General features: G+C 42.5%; 1 protein-coding gene across 1 annotated transcript in view; it reads left to right on the top strand.

Moving 5' to 3' along the window:
- The first annotated feature begins 2,666 nt into the window (after positions 1 to 2,666).
- The window catches only part of LOC145358751 (mediator of RNA polymerase II transcription subunit 26-like), a 182,867-nt gene continuing 160,668 nt past the window's right edge, over positions 2,667 to 24,865 (top strand). Inside the window, exon 1 of the mRNA XM_080213011.1 lies at positions 2,667 to 3,139. Within this exon, the coding sequence (XP_080069137.1) occupies positions 3,077 to 3,139 (63 nt within the window). The 5' untranslated portion in view covers positions 2,667 to 3,076. The remainder of the gene's footprint in view (positions 3,140 to 24,865) is intronic.

Genomic DNA, 24,865 nt, shown 5'->3' with positions numbered 1-24,865 from the left:
CAGGTTAAAGTCTAACAGGTTTATTTGGTAGCAAAAGCCACTAGCTTACCCGACAAAGGAGCAACGCTCTGAAAGCTAGTGGCTTTTGCTACCAAATAAACCTGTTGGACTTTAACCTGGTGTTGTCAGACTAAATTTCACTTAACTTTCCGGCCTCATTGGTGGCGGTCTTCACTGGCGAGGATCACAGATGGTCCCCACCAATGGTGACCAGACGTGATGGCCTCGCCAGTGGGAACAGAGGCCATTGAAGTAGGTGAGGCAGCATCCATGGAGAGAAAACAGAGTTAGCATTTCAGGTCAACAGCCTTTCATCAGAAAGGTCACTGATCAACATTACAACAGTGAATAACGCTTCCAAAGTACCTCATTACCAGTAAAATGCTTTGACACATCCAGTGGAAAGCAGTATATAAATTTAAGTCTTTCAGTTTGTAATTAATAAAAACATACAAACAAGAACAATATATATCAGTTTGCAATGTAGAATGGGGTTATATTTTAGTTTATTCTGTAACCCTACATTAACAAAATCCTTTCACTGTGTTATGGAACCCAAAAGACATCTGACAAGCAGGTGCTTGGAGAAATGAACAAAAAGAGAAAATACTGGAAAATCTCAGCAGGTCTGGCAGCACCTATAAGGAGCGAAAAGAGCTGATGTTTTGAATCCAGATGACCCTTTGTCAAAGCTAAAAGGTGGAAGATATTTATACCATAGGGTGAAAGAATGAAAGATGATTCATGGCCATAAAAACAAGGGGAAAGACTGCTAATGGCAGTCCATAGCAAGATTGGAAGGTGTGAATGATCAAATGGCAGAGGAGCTGAAATCAGGGGTAAACTGTGACAGATGAAGACGTGGGGGGTGGAATGGATGGGAGAGAGGTAAAATTGAAAGAAGAGGGAAAGGGAAAGGAAAGGGGGAGTAAAGGTAAGGAAAGGGGGATAAAATAGGGGGAAAGAGTGGGGGCATTAGGAAAATAAAGAAAGACATAAAGAAATGAAAAGTAGAGAACAGTTAAAAATTAAATAAACTGAAAACAAAGGGGTTGAGGTGGGGTAGAGCTAATCACCTGGAGTTGCTGAATTCGACATTGAGACCGGAAGGCCGCAACTTGCCTAGCTGGAAGATGAGATGCTGTTCCTCCAAGTTTGATTTGAGCTTTACTGGAACATTGCAGCAGGCCAAGGACAGACACGTGGGCATGGGAGCAGGATCATGTGTAAAAATGGCAAGCCAATGGTGATCTCCTCTATATCAGAGAGATCAAATGTACACTGGATAATTGTTTTGCCGAGCACCTTCGGTCTATGCGCAATCAGGACCCTGACCTTCACATTGCTTGCCATTTTAGCACACAATCCTGTTCCCATGCTCACATATCAGTCCTTGGCCTGCTACAATGTTCCAGTGAAGCGCAATGCAAACTGGAGGAACAGCATCTCGTCTTCTGGCTAGGCATGTTGCAGCCTTCTGGTCTCAACACTGAATTCAGTAACTTCAGATGATTAGCTCTACTCCCCCCCGCTGACCCCTTTGTTTTTATTGTATTTAATTTTTAATTGTTCTCTACCTTTTATTTCTTTATTGTCTTCCTTTATTATTCTTTACTCCACTCTTTCCCCACTTTATCCCCTTTTCCTTACCCCTTTACTCCCCCTTTGCTTCCCCTTTCCCCCTTTTCTCAATTTTACCCTCTCTCCCACCCATCTCCCCTTCCCCTTCCTCCCCACACCTTCATCTGTCACAGTTTACCCTCTGATTTCAGCTTCTCTGTCGTTTGGCCATTCAAACCTTATAATCTCTCTGTAGACTGCCTTGTTTTTGTGGCTATGGTTCATAGAATCCCTCCAGTGCAGAAGGAGGCCATTTCGCTCTTCGAGTCTGCCCCGACCACAATCCCACCAAGGCCATATTCCTTTGATTTCATTTACCCTACTAGTCCCCCTGACACTAGGGTAAATTTTAGCATGATCAATCAACCCAACCAGCACATGTTTGGACTGTGGGAGGAAACTGGAGCATCCGGAGGAAACCCATGCAGACACGGGTAGAATGTATAGTGACAGTGACATCTTTCGTTCCCTCATCCTAGACTATAAATATCTCCCACTTTCTATGCCTTTTAGCTTTGACAAAGGGTCATCTGGACTCGAAACGTCAGGTCTTTCCTCTCCTTACAGATGCTGCCAGACCTGCTGAGATTTTCCAGCAGTAATTTGATTTTATGCTTGGGAAAGTAAATTTATTTTGAGAAGTTGATGTTATGAAAGAAATATCACCTCATAAAGCTTTGGCTGCTCCTGTCTCGCTCGCGGCTCCAGACTCAGGGCAGAAATGATCCCGGGAATAGTTCAGAACAAGCCCCAGCGGTTGGTTACCAAGGTAACCGTCCACCTCCCCGCCGCGCGCTCCTCCTCGGGGGCAGGAAACCTCACGCACACCCAACGCGTGCGCGCAGTGCGGAGCGCGGTGACGTCAAGGCGCGCCTGCACTCAACGTGCCTGTTACGTCAGAGGTTGCGCGCGCCGGCCTTATATTTTTGGGGGAAAAAAGGAAGGGGGGGCGCGCGCGCGCACGCCGTTATTTCGTTTCCCGCGCAGGCGCGGGGCGGATGACGCGCTTGCGCGCAGATTGTGACGCGGGCGCGGATGGGCGCGCGCGCGCCGCCGCCGGGTTCCCGTGGTGCAGCGCGCGCGGCTCCTCAGTTAGACTCGGTGGAGTGAGTGTTGGCTTTGGGTTATCTCTGCTCGCACTGCCTCCGTCTCCCGGCTGCTTGTGGCGCCGCTTCCCTTCAGTCAGTGACAGACAGCCAGCGAAAGTGAGACGCACACTGGACACACGGAGCCACCCGAGAGCGCCGCGGCGGAATATGACGGTTCCGAGCGGCCCTGCTGCAGCCGCCGCCGCTCTTCGCAGCTACTTCCTCAGACTCTGCGCTTCTTGTTAGCGGGCCTCTCTCCCTCTCTCTCCCCGTCCCTTTCCTCTCCCTTTTCCCTCCCCACCTCCTCCTATTCCCCCCCCTCCCCCGTCCCGTCCACAGCCGCGCCGCCGCCGCCACACTGCCGCCAAATGACACCCACCCCGCAGCAGATCAAGGACCAGCTGCTCCAGGCCATAGACAAGGATGCCAATGTAAGAACCAGGCCGTGTGCCTGCACGCAAGTCCCTGGCTCGGGCCTCTGGCGGTCCGGGCTCTGCTTGTCTGAGACTGTGTGTGTGCATGTTGAAGAGAGTAAACGCGGCCTAGCGGGACAGGCTTTGACCCCAGGCCCATGATGAGTGAGTGTGGAGCAGACTGGAGTGAGGCGGGTCGGATTGGGGATAGCCTGGGCTCTATTGCGCCTTGTTCAAGGCTCGGGGATTAACCTCCCAGCATGGAGTAGCAGCAGGATTCCTCTAAACCATGTCAGCTCTCAGCTTTCACAGGGCTTTGCAGCACGCTCTGGTTGTTTCTAACTTATCACAAATCGCACGCACAATGATTCGCCCCAAATAGATATAAAGTTTTAAAGAACTGTAAATGTTTTTGGTTATCTAAATCATTGAGAAGTTTCCCATATTAAAATGGTGACCAACTGTTGTACTCTCTGCCATTTTTTAAAGTTAATTATACGCAGTTCTTAGCAGATGGCATTGAACATACTTGACTGAAGCGTGGAGTTGATTTTGTGATGTTTCATATGTCTAAATGGTTAAACCAAAGTAGCGTAACACACATTTCCTGAAAATTGGAAGATGATACTTGAGGCTATTTTCTTTATGCCCATTTATACCCCCCCCCCCCGAAAGTAGGAGCTGGAATGAATTGAGTTGTGGCTAAAATTAGATTTTTTTTTGGAGGGGGTAGTTGAATTTAACGTTTTCGTGCTCAAGTATTTGATTTAGGGTCAGGGAAATACATACGGGAGAGCAGGTAAAACAGGCAAACAGGAAGTGGCTTCTGGAATGATGGGTAAGTTGGAACTGCCGAGGAACATCAGCACAGAATAAATCCGACAGGAAAGTACCGAATTTTAGGATCATTCCAATTTTAACTTGTAGAAATTGTTATCTTACTGTGTTCCATAAATCATGATTTCGGATACTTCACGTGGCGAAGTTGCAGCTGCATCGTGGAGTAGAGGAATTCTGCTGCATTATATTTGGTGATTGTTTTATATGGCTCGTTTTAAATGTACTTCCTACTAAATGCATATAAAGGCAATACTGCATTCCTTCATGAGCTATGCAGACATGCGATAACTGAATGATGGCTTTCATCCTGAGAAATTGTTCAGAAAAATGTGCTAGTATCTTCATTTTTTTTGGCATAAACAGTGAGTTTCTGAGTAATAGCATTTGCAAAGTGTTACGATGGTGTTCAGTTCCAAAATCAAAATTTACTTCTTATTTTGAGTAAAGTAAAATGTAAGTGCAAATCTTGAGGATAGGCAAAATGTGCATTTTATCCCTCCAGCTCAGATTTGCTGAGCAAGATTTTTATGTAACCTATTTTGTCTAGTATTGTGAAAGGGTCTTGTGTCAAATAGTTTCCTCCAGTTCTTCTACAGTTTCCATTTATATACACTGACCTAGCACCTGAGGATGTTCTGAGGAAAAATATAACTGTAGAAACTTATTGCAGAAGGAGGCCGTTTGTGCCTGTGCTGGTTCTCTGCTTTTTGGCTGTAACCATTTGAGTTCCTCATCTGTACCTGTACAATTCCCATTTAAAAATAATTAATGGAATCTATTTCCACCTTCACAGGTATTGTTACAGGTTCCGACAACTGAAAGAAGGTCCCCTCATCTCCCTTCTAGGTATTTTTCCATTGATTTTTGAATCTGTAACCTCTAGTTATTGACCCACTTGCCAGAGGGAATACATTTTCCCTATTGATCAGAGCCTCTTGTTATCTGAAAGCATCTGTTAGGTCACCTTCAAACCATGCCTGTTTCAAGGAGTGCATTCTTAACTTTTCCAATGCCTCCTTATAGCTGAAGGTTCTCATCCATGGTCACAACCTGGTAAATGTCCTCTGCCCTTTTTCTAGCTATTTCCTGAACTGTGGCACCCAGAATGGTCCACAGTACTCCAGCTGAGACCTAACTGGTGATTTGTACTTCCGTTCTCTAAACTTGCTGCTGAAATTTGTCATAAGCCTCTTTTCTGTTTTATTTTAACTTTTTTAATTTCTTTATCTTCCAGAGGACACGAGCTTTACATGTTATACCTTTTCCCTTCAGATAAGTTGCAAACTGGGAATTTCTCAGTAGTTCACCGTTCTGGCTCTACCAGTATGCATATACTAATTCCCTTAAACCATGAGAAATTGTTTCTTTCCCATTTGAGCATTCTTATCTTTGATATTTTGTTTCTTTTCACAATTATTTTGTCATATTCTTAGCAAGGTAATGTACTGTAATACTCTCCACTTGTCACCTTTATTTCTCAGAACAAGATCTAAATCCTTCATTCTTTGTTGAACTGAAAGCATTGTTATTTTCCCCATTCTATATTTATAAACTTAAGTAACCCAAATGCTTTTTTAACCACCTTGTTGACTTGCCCCACTAACATTAAGAATCTTTTTGCTCATCTACATTTATTAAAATTGTGCTATTCATTGTCCATCTATAATAGTCCTCTAGAAGTGCATCACCTCTTGTTGAACTCCATTTGTCATGCTTCTACCCATTTCATCATCCTATTGCCATGAAGGCTATAAACAGAAAAGAAGCAGGAATAGGCCATTTGGCCCTTTGAGCTTGCTCCGCTGTTCATTTTGATCATGGCTAATCATTGAATTCAAAATCCTGATTTTTCTCCTCCCTGCTCCCACACCATATCCTTTGATCCCTTTAGCCACAAGAGTTATCTAATTTAATTTTGAAATTAGACAATATTTAGGCCTCAACTACATCGTGATAGTGCATTCCACACATTCATTATCCTCTGCATGAAGACATTTCTTTGTCACCTCAGCTCTAAAAGGTTTATCTCTTATCCTCAAACTATGAACCCTAGTTCTGGACTCTCCATTAGGGATGTTCTGTCTGAATCTAAGCTGGCTAACCCTGTTAAAATTTTGTAAGTTTCTGAGATCCCCTCTCATTCTTCTAAACTCCAGTGAAAATAATCCTAACTGATTTAGTCTGTCCTTGTATGACAGACCTGCCATCCCAGGAATCAGCCTGGTAAACTTTTGCCACACTCCCTCTATAGCAAGGGCATCCTTCCTCAGATAAGGACACCAAAACTGCGCACACTATTCCAGATGTGGCCTCACCAACACCCCATACAATTGCAGAAAAACATCCCTAACCCTTTATTCAAATCCTCTCATGTCTTTTGTACTGCCTGCTGTACCTGTGTGCTTGCTTTCAGCAACTGATGCACTAGGACTCCAAGATATCGAGTATCCACCTCTCTCAACTTACACCCATTCAAGTAATAATCTATCTTAATATTGCTACCAGATTGGATCACCTCTCATTTATCCACATATTGCAGATGCCCCCACACTCACATTGTCCAAATCATGTTGAAGCATCTCTGTATCCCCCTCTTCAACTCTCCCACCCAATTTTGTATCATCTGCAAATTTGGAGATAATGCATTCAGTCCCCTCTTCCAAATCATTAATAAACAATGTGAACGAATAGGGTCCTAGCACAGATCCCTGCCAATCAGAAAAAGACCCATTTACGCCAATTTGCTTCCTATCCATCTCATGACATTACATACCATTCCATGTACTTTACATAGTAGTCATTTATGAGGCTTATTGAAAGCCTAAATAAACCACATCCACTAGTTCTTCTGTCTACTAATTACATTCTCAAAAAAATTCAATAGAATCGTCAAGCATGATTTCCCTTTTGTGATTCCATGCTGACTTTGTTTGATTATACCACAGCCTTCCAAATGCCAAGTTATGAAATCCTTGATAATACTCTTCCCCAGTACCAACGTTAGGCCCACTGGTCTATCGTTCCTAGTTTTCTCTCTCCCCCCCTTTTTGAATAGCAGGCTTACATTAGCTCCCTCAAATCTGTAGGAACCATTCCAGAGTCCAAAGAATTTTGGAAAATAACCACTAGTGGATCTACTATTTCTAGGGCCACTTAAGTATTCTGAGATGAAGATGATCAGGACCTGCAGATCTATCCATCTTCAATCCCTTCAATTTCCACAAAACCATTTCTCTACTGATGCTGATTTCCCTCTGCTCCTCACTAAAACTTGTTTCTTTTGGCACTCCTGGTCCGTTATTCATGTTTTCCTTTGTGAAGACTGAAGCAAAGTGTACACTTAATTCCCCAGCCATTTTTTTATTCTTATTTGTTCTTTATTCCTGTAACTATTATCATGACAGCCAACTTTGCTAAATTTCATATTAGTTGGAAACTTTATAATGCTCCCTATTTGTTTATGGGAATTGCAAAGCATAGTGAAGTCATAATTGAATCTTGGTTGGGGGTGGTGGGAATACTAAATAATTTCCCAGTCTGGAAAACCTCTACCCACTGCCACCACCCTTTGTTTTCTCAGTGCTAATTTTGTATCCATACATTGCTTTCCCCTCAATTCCATAAAGTTGCACTTTCTGAATAAACCTGCTGTGTGGCACTTGTTGAGTACCTGCTGAAAATTTATATATGCTGCAGCTTTGATCAACATTCACCATCATCTTTACAAAGATATTAGCCAAATTATTCAGTTATGATTTACCTATAGCATATCTATCCTGGCTTTGAGATTTACCTATAAAATTCCAAATAAAAATTTCTAATCAATGACCATGTATCTTCCCTACCACCATTTTTCTGCTGACCGGCCTGCTGTTTGCTGGTTTATCATCCTTACTGTTTTTCAATAATAGTAAACATCTATAACCTTCCAGCCCTGTGTAATATTCTTGTAGCGATTGAAATATTGTGAGCTGTTTCTGCCTTTGCTTTTAACAAGTAAGATGTGTTCTGTCTGAGCTAGCTGACTTGTTTATCATTAGGTCTTTATTATTATCTCTCTATTACTTTCTGTTCTATAACTTTCCTCTGCGTAATTTAAACATAATCCACTTACATAAACAGCATTTAAAACCATAGTTGTCTCTTCTGCATCTAAGTAAAAATTTCTGTCCACAACCATTTCCCTTGCAAACTACTTTGTACAAGCAATTTTAGGATTCAATTTAATGTTGATTTCTTTCCTCTCTTCCTACAACTTTTTAAATTCCCTCATGTACTTTCCATAATCTCCCCAGATATTAGTAGAATCTTGCTGCTGACATTTGTAATCAGCTTCCATAGAACATCACAAAAACAGGCCTTTTGGCCCTTGGCTGTGCTGAACCATTTTTCTGCCTAGTCACATTGACCTGCACCTGGACCATATCCCTCCACAACCCTCTCATCCATGTACCTGTCCAAGTCTTTCTTAAATGTTAAAAGTGAGCCTGCATTTACCACTTCATTTGGCAGCTCATTCCACACTCCCACCACTTTGTGTGAAGAACCGCACCCCCCCCCAATTATTCCCTTTAAACTTCCCCCCTTCACCCTTAACCCATGTCCTCTAGCTTTTTTCTCCCCTAGCCTCAGTGGAAAAAGCCTGCTTGCATTCATTCTATCTATACCCATCATAATTTTATACACCTCTATCAAATCTCCCCTCATTCTTCTACGCTCCAGGGAATAAAGTCCTAACCTAGTCACCCTTTCTCTGTAACTCAGTTGCCCAAGTCCTGGCAACATGTAGTAGAACAGAGGGATCTGGGAATACGGATACATAATTCCCTAAAAGTGGTGTCACAGGTAGGTAGGGTCGTAAAGGGTGCTTTTGGTACATTGGCCTTTATAAATCAAAGTATTGAGTATAAGAGTTAGAATGTTACGGTGAGGCCGAATTTAGAGTATTGTGTGCAGTTTTGGTCACGTGATTACAGGAAGGATATTAATAAGGTTGAAAGTGTGCAGAGAAGGTGTACAAGGATAAGAACATAAGAAATAGGAGCAGGAGTAGGCCATCTAGCCCTTCGAGCCTGCCCTGCCATTCATCAAGATCAGCCATGATCTTATTGAATGGCGGAGCAGGCTTGAAAGGCTAGATGGCCTACTCCTGCTCCTATTTCTTATGTTCTTATCCTTGTACACCTTCTCTGCACACTTTCAACCTTATTAATATCCTTCCTGTAATCACGTGACCAAAACTGCACACAATACTCTAAATTCGGCCTCACCGTAACATTGTAACTCTTATACTCAATACTTTGATTTATAAAGGCCAATGTACCAAAAGCACTCTTTACGACCCTACCTACCTGTGACACCACTTTTAGGGAATTATGTATCCGTATTCTCAGATCCCTCTTTCTACTACTCTTCAGTGTCCTACCATTTACCATGTATGTTCTACCTTGGTTTGTCCTTCCAAAGTGCAATACCTCACACTTGTCTGCATTAAACTTCGTCTGCCATTTTTCAGCCCATTTTTCTAGCTGGTCCAAATCCCTCTGCAAGCTTTGAAAACCTTCCTCACTGTCCACTACACCTCCAATATTTGTATCATCGGCAAATTTGCTGATCCAATTTATCACATTATCATCCAGATCATTGATATAGATGACAAACAGCAATGGACCCAACACTGATCCCTGTGGCACACCACTAGTCACAGGTCTCCACTGCCACTTGCTAACTTCTTCCATTGAGCCAACGTTTAATCCAATTTACTACGTCTCCATGTGTACCTATCGACTGAACCTTCCTAACTAACCACCTATGTGGGACCTTGTCAAAGGCCTTACTGAAGTCCTTGTAGACAACATCCACTGTCTTCTTTGTATCCACTTCCCTGGTAACCGCCTCAAAAAACTCTAATAGATTGATTAAACATGACCTACCATGCACAAAGCCATGTTGATTCTCTCTAAGTCCCTGTCTATCCAAGTATTTGTAGATCCTATCTCTTAATGTTCCAATAATTTACCTACTACTGACATCAAGCTTACCAGCCTGTAATTTCCCGGATTACTTTGAGGCTTTTTTAAACAACAGGACAATGTGAGCTATCCTCCGATCATCCGGCACCTCACCCGTGGATACTGACATTTTAAATAGATCTGCCAGGGCCCCTGCAATTTCAACACTAGTTTCTGTTTTATTTTACTTTTTGAATTTCTTTATTTTCCAGAGTGCTCTACCTATAAATAGCTGTTACAAACTGGAAATACCTCAAACTTGCCCACTGCTTTATCAATCAGCCTGTCCTAAGTTGTTTTTCTTAAACCATTTGAAATTGGCTCTTTCGTTGAACGTTCTTACTGTTGATGGTTTTGGTCTCTTTCCACTATTGCTTCGCCACTCTTTACAAGGTAATGCACTCCACTTGCCTTGCTTCATTTCTCAGGACAAGATCCTGTATTTTTTTTGCGCTGGAGACATTACAGCTTTTTTGTGATGAGGTAAAAATTCTTCCCTGACATTGTTTTCCCCTGTCAGTATTAGGGTAATTGGAGTCTTGTAACATTGCAATTCTATCGTTGTTAAACGTTGTTAAAATTTGTCAACAATTTTGCTCATTTCTGAGCAGGGGGTTCCTTTCAAGGCATTGTGTAGTCAGTGTTATCCCTTTTGGATGGACACAACCCTGTCCCACCTTGGAATTTGTTTTTACCAATGCTGAGAAATTATTTTCTGTCTTCAAGTATCCAATGGATTTAAAATGTTAATGTTACAGTAACAGACTCTAGATAAGTGTCAAAGGGTCATCTGGCCTCAACATTAGCTGTTTTCTTTCCTTACCGGTGCTGCCAGACCTGCTGAGATTTTCCAGCTTTTTCTCTTTTGGTTTTAGATTCCAGCATCTGCAGTAATTTGCTTTTATCTAGATAAGTCATCTTTTTCTAATAGTTTTCTTGAATTTATTTTAGACTTAGCCAAAATGTTTTAACTCATTTATGGACTTGTTGGTTAGATCAGCAATTATTGTCCATCTCTCGTTACCTTTGAGAAGGTGGTGGTGGGCTGCTGCAATGTAGGTACACCTACAATGACGAAATAGGCTTGATAGACCAAATGGACCATTCCTATTTCTTATGAACTTGTGGTAGGTCACCACATGTGTACTCTTCCGACTTGCTGGCAGAAGTTGTTGCAACTGATGCTGCTTTTTTTTTGCTCCGAGTGCCCCACTGATATCAAACATTTAAAGAAATGTTCTCTTTTTGTACAATAATATGAAAGCAAAATACTGTGGATGCTGTATATTTGAAATAAAGTGCTATAAATGCTCAAGTCTGCCTGCCTCTGGAGAAAGAAATGAGTTGTTGGATCTACTGAATATTTGCAACACTTTCTGCTTTTATTCCTTTATAGTACTGTAGGATTATTGCTGATTTTTTTTTCCTTAAGGAATTCACTGATACATTTGCCATTCTTCCTGCACCCCACTTGTCATCAACCTCTGACATTGCAGACATTCTTTTTGGGACATGGGTCCCAAACTGTGGTATTACATTGCTAAGCATCAAGTATATGTTTGGATGTCACTTATTGAGGTGTGTGTGTGTGTTGGATTACACCAGAAAGTAACAATTGCGTTTGGCTATTTTGCATCTGCCTTAGCGTATTCTGAAATTCTTGGATGCTGTCTTAATTTGTGGAGGTATCAGCTATTGAGGAAAGCACAAGCACCACTAATTTCTGAGTGGTAAGAAGCTGTCACTTTGGGATTTGACACCATTGTGCCCTCTATCCAGGATCTCATTGGTAGAACCAGTGGTTGCTAAATGAAAAATTGTGATTCTCTTCCCACTTGTGCCTTAGTTTCAGAACCTTGGGCAATGTTTTCTTGCCCACTGACTAGTTTGCTGTTGTGAGAGATTAAAAATGAAAGAATAAATAATACATGTTTATTCCCAGGTAGTCATTTTGTTCCAAATAGAATTTGGCAACTGAATTTGCTTCACTAATGAATTTGTGAAAATCACTAGTAGGAATGGACTAAACTTTAATTCTGGATCTGAACTGATGGTTTCTGGAGCACCATGTTGTTGAATTCCATTAACACCCTTTGATCTATGCTGTTGATTAATGCAGTGTGTTTTTCTGTTGGATGTGGTGAGGGCCTTACCTTTTAAATGATTGCACCCACAACATGGGAATGTTGCAAATTGTGTCTAATTTCAAACTAGTGAAAGTACCAGTGAAACTTGTAAATGTTGATGTTCAGAGGCACTTGAGTGTACTCTTACAAAGGATGCAGTTAGAATGGAAACATAATTAGTAATGGGGAAAGCAAATGACTTGTTGGAGTTCTGTTGCAAGGGGGATGGAGTGCAGGAATGAAGGTGTTGTGCTACATTTGTGTGGAACTTTGTGCCAAATCTGAAATATTGTATGTAATTTTGATTTCCATATTTAAGAAACATAGAAAATTGGAGTAGGAGGAGCCCTTCAAGCATGATCTGCCATTCATATTGATCATGGCAGATCATCCAATCAATAGCTTGGTTCTGCTTTCTCCCCATAACTTTTGATCCCCTTCACCCCAGGTGCTGTATCTAGCTGCCTCTTGAATATAGAAGCATAGATAAGGGAAGATACACTTGCGTTGGAAGTGGTATAATGAAGGCGCAAGATTGGTTCCTGGGATGAGAGACTGAGTAAATTGTTTCTCTCTTTTGAAGTTTAGAACAATGAGGCAATCTTATTGAAACATTCAGGATTCTGAAGAGACTTGACAGTGCAGATACCGATTGAGTTATTTCCCCCTGTTGGGGAATCTAGAGCAAGGGATCACAATTTCAGGATAAAGGGATACCCATCTAGGACTGAGATGAAAATAAATTTCTTCACTGAGTTGTGAATCTTTGGAATTCTTTGCCTAGAGGGTTGCGAATGTACCATTGTTGGATATATTTAAGGCTGAAGTAGATGGAATTTTAATCTCTTGGGGAATTGAAGGATATGGGGAGCAGGTAAGAATCCCAAAATCAGACATTGAATTGTGGAGGAGGTTTTGATGATCCTTATGGTCTTTTCCCTATTTCTTATGATCTTATCTTTTGGACGTGGCAATTATCTGGTATACCAACAAATGGGGTTGGACCTGTACTTGCCGTTCTTTCAATGCATTGAGCCTTGCTTGAACTGCATAAGAATTTTTTTAACTGAAAACATAGTTCTGTCCCAGCACACACACACTACTTGGGATGTGAGAGAAGATCAAAGTGAAAAGAAAGGAAATGTTTTTGATGACTTGATTAGCATCACAATTAATGTTCTTTTGATAATAGCAAATTATTGTGGATGTTGGACTCTGACACAAAAACAGAAAATGCTGGAAAATCTCAGCAGATCTGACAGCATCTGTGAAGAGAGAACACAGCTCATGCTTCCAGTCTGGATGACTCTTCGCCAGAGCTAAGGAGAATTTGTGTTCTTTGAAGTCCTTGTATTTGGCCTTGCTACACCATGAGCGTGTGTGTTAGCTAGGTTTGCTGCTTGAGCCTAGTATACATAGAACATTACAGTACAGGCCCTTCGGCTCTCGATGTTGCGCTGACCTGTGAAACCAATCTAAAACCCATCTAACCTACGCTATATTCCAATATCATCCATATGTTTATCCAATGAACATTTAAATGCCCTTAATGTTGGCAAGCCCACTACTGTTGCAGACAGGGCGTTTCATGCTCTTACTATCCTGAGTAAAGAACCTACCTCTGTCATCTGTCCTATATCTATCACTCAGTTTAAAGCTGTGTCCCCTCGTGGTAGCCATCTCTATCTGAGTAAAAAGGCTCTCACTGTCCATCCTATCTAATCCTCAAGGTCACCTTACAGTTGGCTGCTTGTATAAGGGAAAAAAAAACACACCAAGCTGTGCAGTTAGCTGTAATGGACAAAATTATCTTGCCTAATCAATAAGTTTTCCGTATTTCTGAATGAAAGGAATTTCCTATCAAAATGTAACATCCATTCTTCTAGATCAAACACTAACATCTGGTTTATTGTGCTGGTGGCTGCCAATTAATTTTTTGATCCTCTTCCTCTGATTTCATTTTGGAAAATATTCTCTGGTGAAATTTGTTTGGAATTTGGATCTTGTCTTGTACCCAACTCTATTCTCTCTCAATCTTTCACTTGGCACTGGTGATTTGAAATCTCCTGGAAAAGTGATATTGTTGGTCTGGTTTTTATCAGTGCGATCTAGTTGCTGGATGCCAATTGATCTTATCTGATTTGTTCATATAGTGGATAACTAGAGCATATCCATCAATTCTTGCCACAGTTTGCATCACCTTCTAACACAATCCTAATTTTTATCCTTAAATCAGGAATCCGGTAATAAACTTTTCAGTAAAATGAAACTTGACTGTCAGAAATGCAAAGTCTTGGTGAAAATACCATTGATATTTCTGATGGACATCAAGATGCTTCAATAAACATTTATAAAACTGCTACTGGAATAATCGCATGGTTTCACAAATGGTTTAAAACTGGAAAATGCTTTCTTGACTTGAGACCAGTAGTTGGAATTTTAATCCATAAGGACTTCCATCATGGTTGTCCTGAGTAATGTTTGGTTAATAATTTGTATATTTCTTGCTCCAATATCACTATATGTATATCAATTTTGTTCTATTGGGATGTATTCTACATATTTTGGAATCCCACTTGATAAAAATCTTGGATCGTCAAAACAATTCGTAAATTTGGAGCAAAGATAAATTGGTACTGCAGTTGAGGCTTTGTATGCCTTACAGTAGCACTTCTGGTCTGAGAATACCTGAGGGAACATAAGACATATGAAGAAACATCATCCCTTGATATGACTTTCCTCACCAAAACATGCTGTGCTGTCAGGTCATCTCAGCAGTGTCTAGGATGCTTCCTAGAAGAATTAAGACTTTGCAAGACATTACTTTCTGAACATCTTAAGTTCCTATTGTGTCTGTATCAAATTTTCATAATATTGTGCTTGTAAAGTTGATGTTTGACTTTGCGTATTGCCTGGTTTATTGTGATTTTTAGATGCCCAACTGCAACATCTCATTTGAGCTTAAAGGATGTCAATTTATTATGAGCATCGTTCATGACAAATGGTATTGCCTTGACCGTTCTTTGGGGATCTGGAATGCTCTTAAGCATTGTTAGTTGATATAACATTGAAACAATTGTGTGTAATTGGTAAATATTTCTACCTTTCCATTGCGATAATTTTGGGAACATAGGAACATAGCAGGAGTAGGCTACTTGGCCTATTAAGCATGCTCTGGCATTCAGTTAAATCGCTGATCATATCTCAACCACATTCCTGCACTTTCCCCATACTTGTGCGTCTAATTATCCAGAAATCTGGATAATCTATCAATTTCTGTCTTGAACATGCTCAATGATTGAGTTTCCACAGCCGTTTAAGATACAGGGTTCCAAAGAACAGAAGTGGCAAACTTGGGTTAAATTCGGTTTATTCTCTGAATTGCTTAATGGTTTCCAGCCCACACATTTTTCTTCTTTCCCCCACCCCACTCACTGCAGATTTGTTTTTGATTGGATTGTGATAGCCAGAAACCAAAAAGAAATTGTTTGCCAATGTATTGACAGCTTTGAGATTCTGGGTGACATTGCTGGTTGTTTCTTCTGTTTGGAGGGAGGGTCCTACTATTGTCAGACAGTCTCCATTTTTGCACTCTTGGATTTTAGTTATGATCCCTTCTGTGAAGGGGGGGGGTGTGAGACTTAACACAGTTTCACCATAAGTATGCAGATTAAAAAAACATGTGATTCTATGTAGCATATGATTGTTTGAAACTTTGGGCCTTCTTTCTTTTCCATGTTTAAGGATATGACTATGAACTGGCTGTGAGAAATGGAACATTTCCCACCTTGTTTACAAGTGACGCTGTTGATCTGTTAAATAGATGACAAGATAAAACAGAACATTAAGTTTTTCTGTTAATATTTTATGTTTAAAAGTTTGACCAAACTCTTAGTCTACTTCAACTATTGAAGTCTTTGGTTGTGGAGTTCTGTGATTTATTAATCTGCTTTATTGTAAAGGCACTATTGTTTTGCTGTCCCTGTTCTGAAATGACTTCTAAGGAAAGGAGCACATCACTTACCTGGAACTTGCTGCCCAAGTAGATGGCTTAAAGGATGCCATGAAATGTCCTTTTACAGATTTTTCAATGTGACACATGGTCCAACTTGCTACTTGGGTAAAAGGCTACGCCTCCAGTGCAGAACATTGCTATGGACTCTTACGAAGTTGAGCAATCAGGGACAGAGGAGGGGAATTGTGCTTAGCCCAAGGGAATGGGGGAGATCCTGAATGAATACTTTGCGTTGGTATTCATGAAGGAGAGGGGCTTGATGTCTGGTACAGTCTTTGAGGGAGCTGTAGACCAATTGAAGGAACTATCCATTACAAGGGAAGAAGCTTTTAGGTAGCATTAAAACTGATAAATCTCCAGGGCCCGATGGCATTTATCCTAGGCGGCTTAGGGAGGCGAGAGATGAAAATGCTGGGCCTCTGACGCATATTTTTCTCTTCTTTGAACACAGGTGAGGTCCCAGAGGACTGGAGGATAGTGAACGTGGTACCGTTGTTTAAAAAGGGTAGGAGGGATAACCCTGGTAACTATAGGCTGGTGAGTTTGACGTCAGTGGTAGGCAAGTTGATGGAGAGGATTCTTAGGGATAAGATGTATGAGCACTTAGAGTGTTGCGATCTGATTAGGGATACGCAGCATGGCTTTGTGAAGGGGATGTCTTGCCTTACAAATCTGGTAGAATTTTTTGAGGAGGTGACAAAAACGGTCGACGAAGGAAGAGCCGTTGATGTCGTCTATATGGATTTCAGTAAGGCATTTGACAGAGTCCCTTATGGTAGGTTGGTTGAAAAGATTAAGGCTCATGGAATATAAGACCAGGTATCTAGATGGGTTGAGAACTGGCTTGGTAAGAGGAATGATGTGGATATGCCGGCATTGGACTGGGGTAAACACAGTTTAAAAAGTCTAACAACACCAGGTTTAAGTCCAACCGATTTATTTGATTAGTACACTCACTAGCTTTCGGGGTTCGTCCCTTCGTCGGGTGAATGGAGAGTTCTGGCCTCAGACAGAGCATATAAAGCACAGACAGTTTACAGATTACTGATTTAGAATGCGAATCTTTACACCTAACCTGCTGTTCAAGTCTTAAAGTGGCCGACAACGTGGCTCTCAACTCTGAGTGTCGCCGAGTAGAGACTGATAGCCAAGTTCTGCACACATGAGGACGGTCTCAACAAGGATCTTGGGCTCATGTCGCACTATCTGTAACCCCCGTGACTTGCCTGGGTTTGCAAAACCTCACTTACTGTACTGTCTGGAGACAATACACATCTCTTTAACCTGCGATCAGTGCTCCTTCCACTCACGTTGTCGGCCACTTTAAGACTTGAACAGCAGGTTAGGTGTAAAGATTCGCATTCTAAATCAGTAATCTGTAAACTGTCTGTGCTTTATATGCTCTGTCTGAGGCCAGAACTCTCCATTCACCTGACGAAGGGATGAACCCCAAAAGCTAGTGAGTGTACTATCAAATAAATCGGTTGGACTTAAACCTGGTGTTGTCAGACCTTTTACTTGGTAAGAGGAGACAGAAGTACTGGAAGAGTCCTTTTCTAGCTGGAGGTCTGTCACTAGTGGTGTGCCGCGGGGCTCAGTACTGGGACCTCTTTTTTGTAGTGTATATAAATGACTTGGAAGAGGGAGTGAGTGGTGTGATCAGCAAATTTGCAGATGACACTAAGATGGCTGGATTGGTGGGCAGTGAGGAGCAGTGTCTGGTAATGCAACGGAATATAGATAGGCTGGTATATTGGGCAGATATGTGGCAAATGGAGTTTAATCCTGATAAATGTGAGGTGATGCATTTTGGCTGAAATAATGTAGAAACGCAGCAGGACCTGGGGGTGCAAGTACACAAGTCTTTGAAGGTGGCAGTACAAGTGGAGAAGGCTGTGAAGAAAGCATATGGTATGTTAGCCTTTATAGGAAGGGGTATAGAGCATAAGAGCTGGCATCTATTATTGCAGTTGTATAGAATGTTGGTTAGGCCGCATTTGGAGTACTGCATCCAGTTTTGGTCGCCTTACTACCGGAAAGATGTGGAGGCCCTGGAGAGAGTGCAGAGGAGGTTTACCAGGATGCTGCCTGGTTTGGAAGGACTGGGTTATGAGGAAAGTTTGAGCAAATTGGGGCCATTTTCTCTTGAAAGACGGCAACTGAGGGGAGATCTAATAGGGGTATATAAGATTGAAGGGTATAGATAGGAAATAGCTTACCACTTTACTCTGTTAGACGCACAGTATGAGGGGCCACGGTCTTAGGGTGAGGGGGGGAGAGGTATAACAGATATTAGAGGGTAGTGGGGGTATGGAATGCTCTGCCAAGCAAGGTGGTGGAGGCAGGCATGCTGGAGTTGTTTAAGAGTAACTTAAACAGGCACATGAGTGGGTTGGAGATGGAAGGATATAGGAGATTATTTTAAATAAGGTTCATTAGCATTGGTACGTCCCTGGTAATGTATAAGGATGTGGAATGATACTAATGCTTTTCTCATATAATTCGCAGGTTTTAAGTCGGTCCGCCTTGTTGTGCAACGAGGGGCATGCACGCGATGGGTCGTACAACGGCTGCTCTTGGATGTTCGAGAATAGCCTAGTACTACTTGTTAGTGTGTGCTTAAACTGGACCAGATGCTGGGCAACACAACAGCTCAGTGACTATCACTGTTTGCTATGCAGACACATGGATTTGGGCCAGTGTCTGTGGGAGTTTGCACATTCTCCCTGTGCTTGCAGGGGTTTTCTTCAGGTGCTCTGGTTTCCTCCCACACCCCAAAGATGTGCTATTAGGCTGACTGGTGTAACAAATTGTCCCTAAATTAGTTTTCCCTCAATGTGGAATGCCATAAGCATAGACAAGGGTCATGGGTGGAGGGGGGGACTGGTAATGTTAAAATGGCAGCTCGGGCTCGTTGGGCTGAAGGGCCTGTTTCCTGGGCTGTTTTCGTTCTTTGTTAATCAAGGATTTCTACCAACCCAGTAAATAACTGCCGTCGGTGGTGGTGGAGGCGAATTCGTTGGGCTCTTTTGAGACTTCTGGATGAGTACACGGGATTTAATAGGATTGAGGGTTATAGGTAGGCCTAGTAGGTAGGGATATGATTAGCGCAACTTGTGGGCCGAAGGGCCTGTTTGTGCTGTAGTTTTTCTATGGAACTTAGTGGGTCTACTGTTGTTGTTGCTGTTTGTGATTTTAAAAAAAAAAATTATTCATTGTGGGATATTGGTGTCGCTGGCTGGCCAGCATTTATTGCACATTCCAAGTTGCCCTTGGAGCAGTTGAGAATCAACCACATTGCTGTGGTTCTGGAATCGCATGTAGGCTAGACCAGGTAAGGATGGCAGATTTCCTTGAAAAAACATGAGTGAACCAGATAGGTATTTCTGACCATCGACAATGGTTTCACGGTCATCAGTAGAGTCTTAATTCCAGATTTTTTTAATTTCAATTCAGATCCCACCATCTGCCAAGGCGGGATTTGAACCTGGGTCCCCAGTAGATTAGCTGAGTTTCTGGATTAATAGTCTAGCAATAATACCACTAGGCCATCACCTCCCCTAGGATACAAGTGCTCCAAATAGTTGCTGAAAAGGTGCTTTTTGCATGCTTTATTCGGGTTATATCCCAGGTACTTGGGGACATGGAAGAGTAAAAACAGGAGTAGGTCATTCATCCTGTTGAGCCTGCTTTGCCATTCAGTTAAGTCATCTAACTCAATGCCACTTGCTGGTCCTATCCCTATATTCCTTGATGCCAGTAGTCTCCAGAAATCTCTCTTTTGTTTTGAGCATTCTCAATGATTGAACTTCCACATCGCTCTGGGATAGAGAATTCCAAAGATTTACAACTGAGTGAAGAAATTCCTTCTCATCTTAGCCTCAAGTTGTTTGCCCTTTATCCTGACTCTGCCCCTGCTTCTAGGATGTTCTCCCCATCCTCTCATAGTCAGGAGAAACATCCTTCTTGCATTGACCCTGTCGGGTGTTCACTCTGAATGAAATCCCCTCGGATATCAACATTGTTCCTCAATCTCATCTCAAAATAATCCCAGCATCCCAGGGGTTAGTCGGGTGAACCTCGGTTGTACTCTTTCTGTAGTAAGCCTATCCTTCCTTGGCTAAGGAGACAAAAACAGCACACGCTATTCTAGGCATGGTCTCTTTAAAGCTCTGTATTTGTTTCAAAATCTCGGGTTTTTCATCAAAGCAAGCAGAGATTGACTGACACACACACACACACACACACACACACACACACACACACCCCCCCCCCCCCCCCCCCCCAAATATGGCAGGGGGATGGGACAGAGCATCTCCAAATCAAAAACAAGAGGAAAAAGTTAGCAAGGAGAATAAGAAAAGTGATAGAGAAATCAAGGGCCAGAATCATGAGGATACAGTTTTAAAAAATACATAAATGGGCCAAGGAGCATCAAAAGGACTGGTCTTAGCGTTTTGTACCTGAGTGCTTGGAGCATTCAAAGTGAAAAGGATGAATTATTAGTTGTGCAGTTAGATGTAAAAAAAAGTATACCAGTTGGAATTACAGACACATGGCTCAAAGGTAACTAAGGATGGGAACTAAACATTGAGGGCTAGTCAGTGTGTAGGAGAGAAAGCAGTGAAAAGGTGGAGTTGCATTGTTGATTAAAGAAGATATTGATAAAATATTGAGGAAAGATATCACAGACAATGTGGAATTTATATAGATTAAGTTAAGAAACACCAAGGGACAAAAAAACATTTGTGGGGTGGTAGTTTATAGACCATCAAGCATTAGACAGGAAAGCAACAATGCATGTGGTAAAGGAACATCTCCGATTATAGGTGACGTTAATCCGCATATAGCTTGGGTGAGTCAGGTTAGAGACAATGCTACAGACGAATTTCTGGAGTGGCTTTCTGGAAGTGGTTTTTCATTGAGGAATCAAGGGAGCAGGCAATGGCAGGTATTTGACAAACAAATAGGGGAATTCCCCTAAGTTTGTTTTTGGCGCAAGAGTGGAATGGGAACTGTGGCCAAACTATGGCATATTTAGATTTGATTCACTATTGTCACGACTTAGTATACAGTGAAAAGTATTGTTTCTTGTGCACTATTCAGACAAAACATACTATTCGTAGAGAAGGAAAAGAGTGCAAAATGTAGTTTTACAGTCATAGCCAGGGTGTAGAGAAAGATCAACTTAATGCGAGGTAGGTCCATTTAAAACTCTGGCAGCAGGAAAGCGATCGTTCTTGAGTCACTTGGTACGTGACCTCAGACTTTTGTATCTTTTTCCTGGCAGAAGAAGGTGGAAGAGAGAATGTTCAGGGTACGTGGAGCCCTTGATTATGCTGACTGCTTTTCCAAGACAGAGGGAAGTGTAGACAGTCAGTGGCTGGTTTGCATGATGGACTGGGCTTTGTCCACGACTGTGTAGTTTTTTTTTTGTGGTCTTGGAGAGAGCAGGAGCTATACCAAGCTGTGATGCAACTAAAAAGAATGTTGTCTGGTGCATCTGTAAACATTGGTGAGAGTCGTATTAGATATGCCAAGTTTGTTTAACCTCCTGAGACAGTAGAGGTGTTAGTGGGCTTTCTTAATTATAGCATTGGTGTGGAGGAACCAGGACAGGTGGTTGGTGATCGGGACACCTAGAAAATTGAAACTCTTGACCATTTCCACTGTCCCCATTGATGTAGATAGGGGCATGTTCTACACTGCACTTCCTAAATTTGATAGAACGCAGAACAGGCCCTTCGGCCCACGATGTTGCGCCGACCAGTTAAAAAGCAATGACCCTCTAACCTAAACCAAACCCTTTCCATCCATAAACCTATCCACGGATCTCTTAAACGTCCCCAAATTTGATGGCTATCTTCTCTTTGTTGACCTTGAGGGGGAGTTTGTCGTTGCACTAGCTCACGAGATTCTCTCTCATAGTCAGAGGTTTACAGCATGGAATCAGCCCTTCGGCCCAGCTTGTCCATGCCACCCTTATTTTTTTTAAAAATCCTAAACTAATCCCAATTGCCCGCATTTGGCACATATCCCTCTATACCCATTGTACCCCTGTTACTATCTAAATGCTTTTTAAAAGCTAAAATTGTACTGGCCTCTGGCAGCTTGTTCCAGACACTCACTACCCTCTGTGAAAAAATTGCCCCCCTGGACACTTATATCTCTCCCCTCTCACCTTATCTCTCCACTTGGTCCACCTATGATTCCACTTTCAAGGAGCTATGAACATGTACTGCTAGATCTTTGTTCTGTAACTCTCCCCAGTGCCCTACCATTGAACCACGGCAGGACTTACTCAGTTAATCTACTAAAATGCATTACCTTGCATTTGTCTAAATTGAACTCCATCTGCCATTCATCAGCCCATTGGCCCAATTGATCAAGATCCCGTTGCAATTGCAGATAACCTTCCTCACTGTCCACTATGCCACCAATCTTGGTGTCATCTACAAACTTACTAATCATGCCCCCGATATTCTCATCCAAATCATTAATATAAATGACATAACAGTGGGCCTAGCACTGATCCTGAGACACGCCACAGGCCTCCAGTTTGAAAAACAACTCTCTACAACCACCCTCTGGCTTCTATCAAGTAGCCAATTTTGTATCCATTTAGATACCTCACCCTGGATCCCATGAGATTTAACTTTATGCAACAACCTACCAGGCGGTACCTTGTCAAGGCCTTGCTAAAGTCCAAGTAAACAATCAACTTCACTGTCCTCGTCTACGTTCTTGGTTACCCCTTCAAAAAATTCATTTAAATTTGTGAGACATGATTTTCCACTCTCAGAACCATGCTGACTGTCCCTAATCAGTCCTTGCATGTCTAAATGCCTGTAGATGCTGTCTCTGTCCCTTCCAACGATTTACCCGCCACTGATGTGAGGCTCACTGGCCTGCAGTTCCCAGTCTTTTCCTGGCAGCCCTTTTTAAACAAAGGCAGAACATTTGCCACCCTCCAATCTTCAGGCACCTCACCCGTGATTCGATGATTCAGATATCTCAGCTGAGGGATCCGCAATTTCATCCCAAAATTCCTAGGATATACCTCATCAGGTCTCGCAGATTTACCTACCATGATAGAACAAAGAACAAAAACAGGCCCTTCGGCCCAACGAGCCCACGCCGCCATCTTAACACCACCAGTCCCCCCCTCCACCCATGGCCCTTATCTAATGTTTTATGGCCATCCACATTGAGGGAAACTAATTTAGGGACAATTTATTACTGCTAATCAGCCTAATAGCACATCTTTGGGGTGTGGGAGAAAACCCATGCAAGCACGGGGAGAATGCGCAAACTCCCACAGACACCGGCCCAAATCCATGTGTCTGCACAGCAATCAGTGATAGTCACTGAGCTGTCGTCTTGCCCAGTATCTGGTCCAGTTTAGGGGCACACTAACGACATGAAGCACTAGGCCAATCTCGAACAACCAAGAGCAGCCCCAGTACGACCCATCGCGTGTATGGCCCTCGTTGGCCACAAGGCAGACCGACTTAAAACCTGTGAATGAAAAAAAACCATTATTATTGTACCATATCCATTTACCTTACCAGGGACACACCAATGCTTATTTAAAACAATCTCCTATATCCACCCATCTCCAACCCACTTGTGCCTGTCTAAGTTACTCTTAAACAACTCTAGCATGTTTGCCTCCACCACCTTACTTGGCAGAGCATTCCATACCCCCACTACCCTCTGTGTGAAAAACCTCCCTCTAATGTGTGTTATACCTCTCCCCCCCTCACCTTCAGCCCATGGCCCCTTGTCCTGTGTGTCTGTATCATAGGAAATAGCTTACCTCTGTTTACTCTATCTATACCCTTCATAATCTTATATACCTCTATTAGATCATCTCCCCCCCGCCCGTCCGGTTGGCATCTTTCAAGGGAAAAGAGCCCCAATTTATTCAATCTCTCCTCATACCCTAGTCTTTCCATACCAGGCAACATCCTGGTAAACCTCCTCTGCACTCTCTCCAGAATCTCCACGTCCTTCCGGTCGTAAGGCGACAAGAACTGGACGCAGTACTCTAAATGCGGCCTAGCCAACGTTCTGTACAACTGCAACATAACTTAGGCACATGACTGAGTTGGAGATGGGTGGATATGGGAGAACCTTTTAAATAAGGGTCATTAGCATTGGGGCGTCCCTGGTAATGTAAATGCGTATGGTATGATTTTTTTTTTCCTCTTTCATTCGCAGGTTTTAAGTCGGTCCACCTCGTGTCCAACGAGGGGCATACAGGCGATGGGTCGTACTGGGGCTGCTCTTGGTTGTTCGAGATTGGCCTAGTGCTTCATGTCGTTAGTGTGTGCCTAAACTGGACCAGATACTAGGCAAGACGACAGCTCAGTGACTATCGCTGATTGCTCTGCAGACACATGGATTTGGGCCGGTGTCTGTGGGAGTTTGCGCATTCTCCTCGTGCTTGCGTGGGTTTTCTCTGGGTGCTCTGGTTTCCTCCCACACCCCAAAGATGTGCTGTTAGGCTGATTGGCAGGAATAAATTGTCCCTAAATCAGTTTCCCTCAATCTGGATGGCCATAAAACATTAGATAGGGGTCATGGGTAGAGAGGTGGACTGGTGGTGTTGAGATGGCGGCGCGGGCTCGTTGGGCCGAAGGGCCTGTTTCCCAGGCTGATTTTGTTCTTTGTTCTTTTTTAACATTAGACTCCAGCTCTAATATTCTATACCCTTTCCTGTGAAGGCTAACACACCATAGGCTTTCTT

Source organism: Carcharhinus amblyrhynchos, chromosome 26 (genome assembly GCF_965287045.1).
Source record: "Carcharhinus amblyrhynchos chromosome 26, sCarAmb.v2.hapA, whole genome shotgun sequence".
Taxonomy (NCBI): Eukaryota; Metazoa; Chordata; class Chondrichthyes; order Carcharhiniformes; family Carcharhinidae; genus Carcharhinus; species Carcharhinus amblyrhynchos.
This window is presented reverse-complemented; position numbering and strand designations above follow the sequence as displayed.